This window comes from Triplophysa rosa, linkage group LG11 (genome assembly GCF_024868665.1).
Source record: "Triplophysa rosa linkage group LG11, Trosa_1v2, whole genome shotgun sequence".
Classification (NCBI taxonomy): domain Eukaryota; kingdom Metazoa; phylum Chordata; class Actinopteri; order Cypriniformes; family Nemacheilidae; genus Triplophysa; species Triplophysa rosa.
Genome location: NC_079900.1, coordinates 11,304,889 through 11,317,383, shown reverse-complemented (window position 1 = coordinate 11,317,383; position 12,495 = coordinate 11,304,889). Strand labels below are relative to the sequence as shown.

Genomic DNA, 12,495 nt, shown 5'->3' with positions numbered 1-12,495 from the left:
GAATGAACAATAAACAAAATAATAAAGTGGGATAATACTATATTTATATTACTTTAAGGTACACTTAAAATACAACGATAATGTATTTCTTCTTGTTTTTCTTTTTACACTAGTAAATATTAATTTTAAACACCAATTTTGAAACCTAAAACGACAACCTTTTCGGTTTTTGCCAGGTTGCTGGGAAGTGCACTTGCGAACGCACATGGAGACTTGCGGTGCGGAGCTAGGATCGAGTGTAGCATAGAGAAACACAAGCTGCGTGAAAGTGTCAAGTTTAAACAGCTTGTGCTTTTAGAAAGTTTAAGAGAAGCGGTGTTTTGGTAGACGTGCAGCGCAGCGCAGTTCCAGACATTCACAGAGGCTGCGCGTGCCGCGTGCTTCTCTAGTAACGAAAGCAGAACCAACAAAGGCGGAGCTACCAATACTCCGTTTTTCATCATTTACACCCAGGTCCCGTTTATCACCGGGAACAAACGAGATATCAGTAAATTTGGCAGCATTCAGTACAAACGGAAATCTTATCCAGCATTACATTTAGTCGGTCTAAAACAGTGATTGCATGTGCATCAAAAGGTTTCAACCATGTCAGTACGCAAATGAGATTTCTAAACTTATTTACATTTTAATTTTGGTCGCGCACCTGCGCACCACTTATGTGCATCCCTGATTACAACCATTAAATCCATTACATTTTATGTTGTATTTTGGGCAGGGTTCTATTGTTTTTATTTCAACAGGAATACTTCAACTATAGTCAGAGGCGTATTAAGACCTCATGGTGCCCCTGGGCAACAGCCCCAGAGGTGCCCCCCCCCATCAACCCACACGCAAGAATCCACTCATTAAAAGATTTATATATTAAAAGATTTTATAAGAATGAAACTCAGCAATTTACAATATACTATTTTACAAGAATTATACATTAACATGACACTTTTGTAGAATAGAACACAAAAAACAACTCTTTTCCATTAAGTATTTTTAACAATTAGGCCTACTGTAGTTAAGGGGCACCTGCTTTCTGTTGTAATGTTACATTTCAGGTTTTGATGTAGTTTAAAAAAATCACTAACATTTTTTTAACAGGTGTAAATGTTGTGCATGCCACAAAATGGGGGTACAGGGACACACACACACACACACACTATGTATGTATTCACATTAGGGGGACAATGGAACAATGTACAGATTTTCAGGACATTGGGACTTTAATTCACCAAAGTGGCATTCACCAGATTACAATGTATAGCAAGGTTATTCATACAAATAACATGAAACGTTATTGTTACTATTTTAACTGCTATACAGCTATTCAAACGCTCTATTTAAGCACAGTATGTGTATATTCTTCTTACTAAACGATCACATAAGTACTAAGATAAAAGTGTACTCCACTAAACAGGACACATATGAATTGATTGCTATAGTGATGACACCGACCGTTCTTCACTTTCACTTTAAAACCCAGGTTTGGATCTTCAATAGTGGCCTTACTTCCACGTACTATTATTAGCATACATTATCGGCACTATAACATCTTATTTCTGACGCATGCCATGTATATATACCTTTATTAATCAGTGCTAATCCCCGCATTTTAGTCTCCGCTACAACAATGCGCTCTGCATCGTTCCCGCTTCCATCTGTTTGAAGATTAAAGTGTAGGCTACACGAAAGACGACTCGCCTCATAGCAGTCACTTGTGATTGGCTGAATGTTAATTCACTCAAATCTATGTAACTAACCAGATAACATGGGCGGGAATTTTGGCGGAGGTGTGTCGAAAAAGTGCGGAGGACAGAACCATTTTTATCTGAAAGTGGGGGTATTCCCGCACATGGTGCCACGCCTATTTAGCGCAGATGCGTGACTTAAGTCTTAAAAAAACAAGTGCTTATGTACATTTATAAAAAATATATATTTTGTATTGCGGGTTTATTTGGTGCCCCTAAAGTCTTGGTGCCCCTGGGCACTTGCCCAATTGCCCATATGGTTAATCCGCCTCTGACTATAGTAACTTAAGTAAAAACATTATTCATTTTCCAAATCGCTTTAAATGATATAGCAGCAGATCAGAAGTTAACACGCACGCGTAGCTCAAGGTGTATGTGATGCTTATTTACCGTTTAGCCGTTATGCCGATCAATTTCATGACAATGTTTCTACGATCTTTGACTGATCGTAACCCACAGATGATTACACCACACTTTAAAATGTACCTTTTTCGTCTTTTGTTGTTCTATTTGCCTTCTTAAACCGAGCTGACACTACGGGACTGTGAGACAACTTGAATTGCTTTGGCGCTTACACGACTACACAACAAAGTTCCTTCTCATCTGTCGTCGTCTTGTCATAGCTGCGCGCATACTACACAACACAACGCTGACGAGGCGCACACATCACAAATACCACAAAACATTCGGTGAAGAGGCGGTGCCGACCATCAGCGAAAATACGTTTAATTTCATTTTCCTTCCTCCTTTTATATCATCTGTACTGTGATTGGCTGGATTAGTTCCACGTGGTCGTTCAATCGCGCACACAACGATAATATCAAACAGGTTTGAAAATATCGTAGCGTCTGGGATAGCTCGAGACAGATCCAGATCACGTTGCACACCTGCTTATACTTAACGAGCTTCGGCGACCGGAACGAGCACCGATTTGTTCGCGATCTGAAGGTTTTTTCGCAGACCTTGGAAATCTGTCCGCGACAGCAAAATCCAGCCAAAAGTCACGTAGTGTGAGCTTGCCATTAGAGAGCTATCAACGGTGTAGCTGCGCCGTCGTTTACATTAGTTTAGCGGGGAAGATATGAAGGTTCGTGCCAAAAAGCTTTGCATGCGCAGGATAACATTTGTAAAAGCGTACGTGACATTGCAAGCGTAAAATAAATTTGCATTCGCAAAAAAGTTTTGTAAAGGTGTAAATCAAGCTGCAAGCGAAAGAAAACAAGTTTTGCAGCATTGTATCATTTTTCGTAAGCGTAATTCATGTGTTGTGAGACGGCAACTTCATATTACGTCAAATAATTATGATCTGTATTCTTCTGACCTCCGTTTTTTCCACGCTTACACTTTTGGCACATTTTTTGCGCTGAAATACGGCCAAAAGCATTGCGAGTCTGTAAACAGGTGTGCGTGCAAAAACAATGGTGTTATGAACTGCAAATGGATTCATCACGTAGAACCTGTCTTTGTGTATGTAAAATAAATCTGTTGTAAACGTCTTGCCTACGCAGGCGAAAACTGTTTCTTGCAATAAACCGATGTGTATGGTTCCGTCTCGCGCTTAAACTTTTGGCACGATTCTCTCACTAATTTGAGTTTGCAAGCGTGAAGGGGGAGGCGGGGCTACCTTCTTGTGACCAATGAGGTTCCTGATGACTCATCGTTTTCTCTTATCTGATTGGTTCAATAACGCGCCAGTCAAGCAGACATCAGACACTAAATTATATTATTAGTGTTCACTATTATGCACAACTTTTAGATTATTGAGTATTAAAATAAACCATCAAATAATATGCACATATTCCTATACGTATATTGAGCTTTAAATAATGGTATATTTGTGTATGAGACCATTATACACATAGGAATGTTTGCATGTGATTTGACGGTTTATTTTAATACATATCAATAATCTAAAAGGTGTGCATTCTATCTGACACACACATGGACACTTTACAGTTAGTCAGGGAAGTCATTCCCTTTAAATGCCATTGAGCTTTAAAATTTGTATATTTATGTATGAGCCCATACAGCCGTGAAACACAGGAATATTTGCATTTGATTTAACGGTTTATTATAATAAATATAAATAATCTAAAAGGTGTGCATTATATCTGACACACACATGAACACAGTTAGTCTTGTTGGTATAAGTAAAAAAAAATAAATGCCATTGAAGTTGGAAACATGTATTTGAATGTGTATGTAACTTTAGAGACGGTCCCTAAATTCACGAATATCGAAAGTTTAATGTCAAACCAGCTTTATGCCAGTGAAACGTGGCAATGAACGCATGCTTTATATGCGCCACGCGCTCATGTGTAAACACATTAAGACAATTTATAATATAATCTAAAATTAAACAGTATACAATATTCGTTAATGTTCCTGTAGGAGCTTGTTCTGTTGACAGACAGAGGCTTCAATTCCGCGAGTAGGCTACAGTTTGCAAAACTGTGCGAACGGATTGCGAAAGCGTGGGCACAGATTATGAATTCGTGGGTACAGATTTCAAAAACTGAGGGGACGGTTTACGAAACCGAGAGCACGGATAGGAAACTCGTGGGTACAGTTTATTAATCCGAGAGTACGGTTTTGTAAACGGTGGGTACAGTTTATTAATCCGAGAGCACGGATTTTTAAACTGAGGGAACGAATTACAAAACTGTGGCCACGGATTAGCGGGTCTTGTTTTTTTTCTCCGATCGAGGGGTGATCAGACGGGCTCCGTAGTATATTAACGTGCTTGGGCACAGTATTTTTACGCGCATCCAAATCCTGCACCAGATGACACGCCTCTTCTCTAGGCTACTTAACCGCAATCTTCATTTGACTGATACATTGTGTAATAGGTGGAGTTTAACGAGCTTTGCATTTAAGTTCATTTTATGAATTTACACCCCTTTGAACGCTAAGAGGAGACTACGGTAGGTCCAGGAACTGCTAGATCATTTTTTCTTACATTTCTTTGTAAAAGTTTAAATAGTGTGTTTTTCGTATTGTATCCCATTAAACGGAGTTGCTGCATAGCGCGTCACTCGTTGCTATAGGAAATGATTTTCCTGTCAATAGGTAATTTGTGAAATAATCAGTTAAATAATGATTATATGCTGTTCTCAAAGGTTTTTTTTAGGTTTTGGTATTTATCTGTTTTTAATGCACCAATCGAGGACTAAAATCAACTAAATTTTTGTTTAAACAGGCTATATTTTTTAATATTTCCCAAAATATTTATTTCTGCTTATAGATAACCTGGAATCCGTTTTTAAACGGACTGACCATTCACCTTCAGCTGTTCCAGGTCCCCGTTGATCACATTTTAACGTAAGATGAGTTCTGAACAGCTTTACTGGGAATATTAAATTCATCTTTAACATTTAAGCATAGAATAACTCGTTTTTTTGCAATATTTTTAACAGGAAGTAGCAACAGAATTAACCAAATAAAACCGTTAATAAAAAACTAAATATATTAGTTCCTCATTTTTCTCTTATCAAAATGCCTTAGCCACCATGGGGGTTGGCGGCAGACCTAAAGGGGAATTTCCAGTTATCATAAAGAATCATAAGGAAATGTATTTTATTTGGCCGTTAGCGTCACCAAACTGCACAAATCTGTTGTATGGGTCTTTTCATTGATTACAATGATGCCTAAGTGAATAAATGTTAGCAGCATAATGTTGTAAAACTGCCCCTTTTTTATGAGATATGGGGAAATATGTTTTCTTGCTGCACACCTAAGAAAATTTCTTAAGCTTGCTCTTTTGGGTAAACTTTTACATTTTAACATGTATATGCTTAGTGTCATTCATCGTTTCATGTCATTTTCTTGCCTCTGGTTCTTTTTTAATGTGAAATAGGAAGTGATACACAGTGGTTAAAGCAAAATTCTCAAAAAATGGGAACAGAAAGTACACAAAATGAGATTGAGGGTTACAGTGAGGGACATTTTTTTACAGGCAATGTCTTCGGAATATTAATTGATTTTTTGATAACTTCATTCCTTTTTTTTACTTTCCTCCAGATGTTCAAACTTTCGGTAGGCTTCGCATTGGTGACCCTGGTTGCTTGCTTGCAGTGCCCCAGCGATGATGTCTGTGAGGCAGGCCAGACATGCTGCCAGGCTCCCAATGGAGATGTCAGCTGCTGCCCCTATTATCATGTGAGAGACAGAACAAACTAATATTGTCGAAACAAAGTGTTGTAACATTATTTTATTGAGTGTAGTATAGATAGAGTGGCAATATACGAGACAAAGTGTTCTGCGGTCACCCATTTTTACATTCAGTCTGATATCCTGTAATCAAACCCTCCACGACATCATCCATCCTGTCCGCTCGTTTATATGAGCTATGATAAGATACGCTTATAGTGAAAATATGCAAATCAATAAAGAGGGTGTCGAATTGCACCTTCTGTTTTGTAATGCTCAATGAAGGATTTTCATCATCATCATCTGCAGACGGTTTTAAATCTTGTGTGTGTGTGTGTGTGTGTGTGTGTGTAGGGAGAGTGTTGTGAAGACCACCTTCATTGTTGTCCTGAGGGTATGATGTGCCAAGTTATGGAGTCTGTGTGCCAGAATGCAACACATTCACTTCCATGGGTGGAGAGGATGCATGTTGAACAGACAAGCCTTCCCAAAGTGAGATATTACATCTGAGTAGCCCGTAATTCACATTTTCAATGCACAGATGTTAGATTTTCACATATTTTCTTATGGTTGACAGTAAAATAATTGTGTTGCATGATCACATGTTTTGTTGGAATAATTAATTTGTTGACAATCCTTATCCTTCAGTCGTTCAGAATGATTCCCTCATTACCTGCAAGTGAAAGTGAAATCACTTGTCTGGACGGTTCCTACTGCCCCGCCGAGTTCTCTTGTCTGCTCATGTCCACATCATACGGCTGCTGTCCAGTCGCGCAGGTAGGCAGAAAGTAATATTAAATGGACCAAAAAAAACAGCTCCATATTTGGTACAAAATAATAAATACTCTGTCACTGAGAAGATGGTGGATTAAAATATCTGACACTTGAAATGCTTGCTAAATGTTTAACCGGAGGGATTGGTTTGAACATAGTGAATGTGACACTAAGAGATTGTTCTCATTGGTGCAGGGCATCGTGTGTTCAGATGGAAAACACTGCTGTCCAAAAGGCCATGAATGCAGTGCAGACAGCAGTTCCTGTGTCAAACACAAAGGTATGGAGAAAATTGGAATGACGGTTGACCAAGCATCTATTAATTGCATGTATGGGGAGCTGTCCTGGGCAAACAAATTGTTTTTTACTTGATTATACTCAAAAAATGATACAAACAAGGCAACTTGTTTAAACATTGTTTGTTTAAAAGCAGATGAGACTGTTCTTTGTGGAGATGGAAATTCAGAATGTCCAGTGGACACCACCTGTTGTGAGAAAGAAGTGGATGGACAATGGGCATGCTGCCCTATGCCAAAGGTATGAATGCAAAGGAATGTGAAAATATGTCAAAAGAAAAAAAAAACGGTCACTTTTTCTACCACTATGTACACTTTTATATATATTGTTATATTCTCATATGTTCTTTTTTTCTGCAGGCTGTATGCTGTGACGATAAAGTTCACTGTTGTCCAGAGGACAGTATCTGTGATGTCCAAAGCTCCAAATGCTTGTCCTCTACCAATCAGGACCTGCCAATGTGGGCAAAGTTCCCTGCTCGCCTTAGGGCTGAATGGGAAGACCACAGGCGTATGCTGCTTTCCTACAAATCTGTTTTATGATGACTTTCCTATGAAATGTTTTTTACTTGTTTTCCCTTTGTCACCTCTCAGCAGCTGAAGTTGTTACTCCAGAAATGAGCACTGAAGCTGAACCCACGACAAATCAAATCACTACTGCTCTCAGCCAAGAAGAATTCTTAGAGAGTATGTAGATTTTCTTGGATAGTAAAACATTTCAGAACATTACCAGCCATTGACTCAACCTTTAGGTTCAGTACCGTTGTGTGTCACTGGTATTATTTTATTACATAAATTCAATGAAATGAAAACTTCTTTATCTTCAGACTTTAACGTTCCCTGTAATGACACTGCGGCCTGTCCTGATAATTCCACATGCTGTAAGACTAAAGATGGAGGATGGGCCTGCTGTCCTCTGCCAGAGGTAAATCACCACATCTGGATCAATTACTGAATTCTGTAAAGAAGATCAGTCGACTGCACCCGTTGACAAGTAGCTCATAAACACATTTTCACAGATACCAGTTGTTCTGGGTTTTAAGTTGTAGGTGTATTTTATTTTCTCTGTAGGCTGCGTGTTGTGATGATTTCGTCCACTGCTGTCCTCACGGTCAGACGTGTGATGTGGGTGCCGAGACATGCGAGGGTCCATCAGGTTCTCTGTCTTGGTTCGAGAAGTTCCCTGTGCAACCAATCAGCACTCAGAATTCAGCTGACATGCAAAGTAGGTTAACAGATCCTACAAACGCAAAGCACACAGATACACAAATATACTGTAAATATGTATACTTTAATAAACACTTGTCCCTGTTTAAGTCATTTTCATGGTCTTGTGTATCTTCAGACTTTAATGTTCCCTGTAATGACACTGTGGCCTGTCCTGATAATTCCACATGCTGTAAGACTAAAGATGAAGGATGGGCCTGCTGTCCTCTGCCAGAGGTAAATCACCACATCTGGATCTATTAATCTGAACTGAAGCAGGATCAGTGAACCTATAACCGGTCTTTCCAGACAGGTGTTTTAGGTTTTAAATAAGAGATGTGTATTTATTTTCTCTGTAGGCTGTTTGTTGTGATGATTTCATCCACTGCTGTCCTCACGGTCAGACGTGTGATGTGGCTGCCGGGAAGTGTGAGGGCCTGTCAGGTTCTGTGCCTTGGTTTGAGAAGTTTCCTGTGCAACCAATCAGTACTCAGAATGTGGCTGACACGAAAAGTAGGTCAACAGACACAAATATATATATACTGTATATATATGTATGTACACATACATATATACACATACATATATATACATATACATACACATATATATATACATACCTCAGTTGACTGTATATACCTCAGTCGATATATATATATATATATATATATTTATGTGTGTGTGCACTTTTATTGACACCTTCCCTTTAACTGTTTGTATCATTTCCACTGACTTGTGTATCTTCAGACTTTAATGTTCCCTGTAATGACACTGCGGCCTGTCCTGATAATTCCACATGCTGTAAGACTAAAGATGAAGGATGGGCCTGCTGTCCTCTGCCAGAGGTAAATCACCACATCTGGATCAATTACTGAATTCTGTAAAAAATCAGTCGACTTCACCCATTGACAAGTAGCTCGGCCATAAACACTTTTTCTGGGTTAACCAGTTGGGTTTTAAGTGTGTTTATTTTCTCTGTAGGCTGTGTGTTGTGATGATTTCGTCCACTGCTGTCCTCACGGTCAGACGTGTGATGTGGCTGCTGCGACATGTGAGGGCCCATCAGGTTATATTTCTTGGTTTGAGAAGTTCCCAGTGCAGCCAATCAGCACTCAAAATTTGACACAAGATGTGAGCTGTGACTCAAGTCACATTTGTCCTGAATCCAACACTTGCTGTAAGAACATTGATGGAGATTGGAACTGCTGTCCTATGCCTGAGGTACAGTTTAGCCCAGTAGAGCTAGGGACACAGATATGATGGGGTTGATTCCCAAAATGTTATAAACCTAAATGAATAAAATGCACATCCAGTTGCTTTGGATAAAATTGTCTGCCGAATGAGTAAATGTATGTCTCAGAGGTGAAATGCGTGTTATCCTATCCTTTATAAGTATTAAGTAACAAATGAGAAATTACACACGGGTCAGTTTTGAATTTTATTGCGACTTACAAAGATATCTCTGTTTTACTCATGGCCATGAGAAGTCATATTTGAAACACCTTTGCATTGTACAGGTAGCATATTTTTGTCCTAGCGTTTCCATTTTTGCTTGATGCCCATTTGCTTGATTCTTATTAGAAATCAAAACCACTAGTCTTAGGTTTTTTCATCTTTCTAGCACCAGTTGAGCTACAGGAAAAATGTTAAAGAACATTTTTAAAGAAAAAAAATGTCACCAATATTTTGTGAAATCCTGAAAAACAACTGAAATGATGTTCTGTCTGCAGGCTGTATGTTGTGTGGATCATTTCCATTGCTGCCCAAAAGGCACCACTTGCAACCTCATAACACTCAACTGTGATAGTGGCAGCACTTCAGTGCCAATGACCCTCATTATTCCAGCCTTGGTTCAAAAGTATCACAGACAGACACAGCAAGGGGAAGTAAAGGAGGATATGGGAGAAGTGACTAAGTACAATAGCAGGATTCCGTGTGATGAACATACCTCCTGCCCAGATCATACAACTTGCTGTTTTATTACGAAAACAAACAAATGGGGCTGCTGCCCACTTCCTAATGTGAGTTAGACACAGTTAAAACAGAGATAAACATCTTTTAAAATTTGCCAACCACACCAAACAGAAATCTGCTATTTTGGTGGTTGTTTTACTGGTTATACAATCTAACCTGTTTCGCTGGTTTTACACTCATGCCCATTTTCAGATTAGATACTTCCTTGTGTGTATAATAGCACGGATCTTGCTTACTAGATCAAATGCACTAAATATACACATTTTAAAATAGTTAACATACACTTAATATATACATTTAAAATCAATGCAGTGTTACATAAGCATCAAAGTCTTGCTTATGTCATATTTTCAGCTGTCTAGTCACTTAAGATTGTTGCTCTATGTTTTTCAGGCTGTATGCTGCAGTGATGGAGAACACTGTTGTCCGACTGGCTATAAGTGTGATGTGAGCACAGTGTCCTGCATCCAGAATGACGTGGTGATTCCATGGTACAATAAAATCACTGCCCAAAGCACTCCAGCTCCAAGTGCAGGCTCTGTTTCATGCGATGAAAAGTTTAGTTGTTCAACGGGATCTACCTGTTGCCGTCTGTTCACAGGAGAATGGGGCTGCTGCCCTATTCCTGAGGTATAGAAAATATGAATGTGAAGTATGAAATATGAAGATGCAAATAGTCAAAGTATCTTGTATTTCTATTGCATGCCATAGGCTGTTTGCTGCGCAGATCATGAGCACTGCTGTCCCAAAGGTTACACATGTGATTTGGGTGGGAGCTCCTGCGTAAAGAACCTCTGGGTGCAGGTGGACAGAGTCCCACTAACCCAGATTGGAGACAAAAAGACACAACAAATTAACTCAGTGAAGGACATTCAGTGTGGAGGTGGATATAGTTGCCTTGAGGGTGAGACCTGTTGTCCGACCTCTGAGACCAGCTGGGGATGTTGTCCATCTGCAAAGGTAAAGTCTTAAGTTTAAACCTTTTATATAAATAAATGACTGACTGTCACTACACATGAGTGTGAACAAATTTCATTTTTTATAGAAAGTGATCGGTGAAAAAAATCCTAAAACATCATGATTTTGTTTGGTAGAATTTCTTTTGAATAAGAATGAAAATTAGCATGCTGTCTCCTGATCTCGGCTCTATTGACTTTACTGTCAATTCAAATGCCAGTCAAATTAGAAATGCCTATCGTGCTGAATTCTCAACATTCTCCTCAACCTTTCCTTTCTTTATTCTTTCCTTTATCTCTCTCACTAGGCGGCGTGCTGTGATGATATGAAACACTGCTGTCCTGCCGGATACAAATGCGGCGATGATGGAACTTGTATTAAAGCTTCAGGCCTCAAATGGAGCAGCTGGAGTGTGTTTTTCCAGAAAAAGAAATTCGATATGTCTGTATGAAAACACATGCTCTTGTCTCATTGTCCTTATAGTGTGGGATTGTTTTCAATTTTACAATTATCAAAGTGCTAATCAGAGCTAATCAAAATATGAGTTTATTGCAAAGGGTGAAGCAGTTCAGTTTATTTGCACTCGAAATTGAATTTAGTAATTAATAGTGTCATTATTGTGAAGTGTGTACATTGTGATCAGAATTTTACACATTCTCCAGTATTTTGAAATAGCTGAATAAAAGTGAAATAGGGAATTTGGTGTAAAGACGTTTAGATAAGCAACGTATGCCCTCTAGTGGCTGCATTGACTTTTATGTCAGTAAAAAAGCAGGTACACAAATGTTACGTACTGTAGATTACATTTGGATTTATGCTGCCTTCGCGTGCTCTCGGAAATTCGATAATTCCCACTTCAACCCGGAAATAATTTATGGAACGGTGCTCTTTTAATGAAAAGCAACAAACCTTTTACAACTGATTTCTGTAAATTCTCCTTTTTTGATCTAACGTTAGAGCTTTTATCCATTACAATGTTTGAGCTGTGTAACACAGATCACTAAGAAAACATTTCCTCAGTAGGGATGTAAAGACGTTGTGAAAGATAAATAAAGGACAATTGCCTGTCTGTGTTTATTGTTGATTATGAAGTTTTATCACTATGAAAGTGATCATCAGAACGATAGATATATAACGATGTACTGTGAAAGCCATGGTTACTACACTTTAACTATAATAAAAACCATGGGTAATTTTCGTAAATCTCTGCTGGGTCAGTAGAGTGAAATGTCTAGTGTAAGACGCATTCCTAACCATTGACATTAGGGCGTGGTATTTAAAACAAACAGTGAGAATAGTGAGAAAAGTAAATATGAACAGAAACGCTGCCTACATATAACTGTGCGCCTCGCTGACGTCTTTGCGCACTGACGTAAACATCCTCCACGCACTCACAAATGTAT

At 38.8% G+C, this 12,495-nt stretch overlaps 1 protein-coding gene across 5 annotated transcripts; it reads left to right on the top strand.

The window, feature by feature from the left end:
• The first annotated feature begins 4,370 nt into the window (after window positions 1-4,370).
• Window positions 4,371-12,161, top strand: grna (granulin a). Of its 5 annotated transcripts, none has more exons than XM_057346070.1 (19): window positions 4,372-4,660; window positions 4,981-5,057; window positions 5,757-5,894; window positions 6,240-6,377; window positions 6,534-6,662; window positions 6,855-6,939; window positions 7,093-7,196; window positions 7,316-7,466; window positions 7,550-7,642; window positions 7,783-7,880; window positions 8,027-8,180; window positions 8,301-8,398; window positions 8,521-8,674; window positions 8,909-9,006; window positions 9,143-9,382; window positions 9,892-10,182; window positions 10,529-10,765; window positions 10,847-11,095; window positions 11,400-12,161. In XM_057346070.1, the coding sequence occupies exons 3-19, from the start codon at window positions 5,757-5,759 to the stop codon at window positions 11,541-11,543; spliced, it is 2,601 nt and encodes an 866-aa protein (XP_057202053.1). In that variant the 5' UTR covers window positions 4,372-4,660; window positions 4,981-5,057; the 3' UTR covers window positions 11,544-12,161. The 5 variants fall into 5 exon arrangements, with proteins under 5 accessions (XP_057202052.1, XP_057202053.1, XP_057202049.1 ...); XM_057346066.1 differs by having other exon boundaries at window positions 7,090-7,196; XM_057346068.1 differs by lacking the exon at window positions 4,372-4,660 and adding an exon at window positions 4,697-4,805 and having other exon boundaries at window positions 7,090-7,196.
• The last annotated feature ends 334 nt before the right edge of the window (window positions 12,162-12,495 follow it).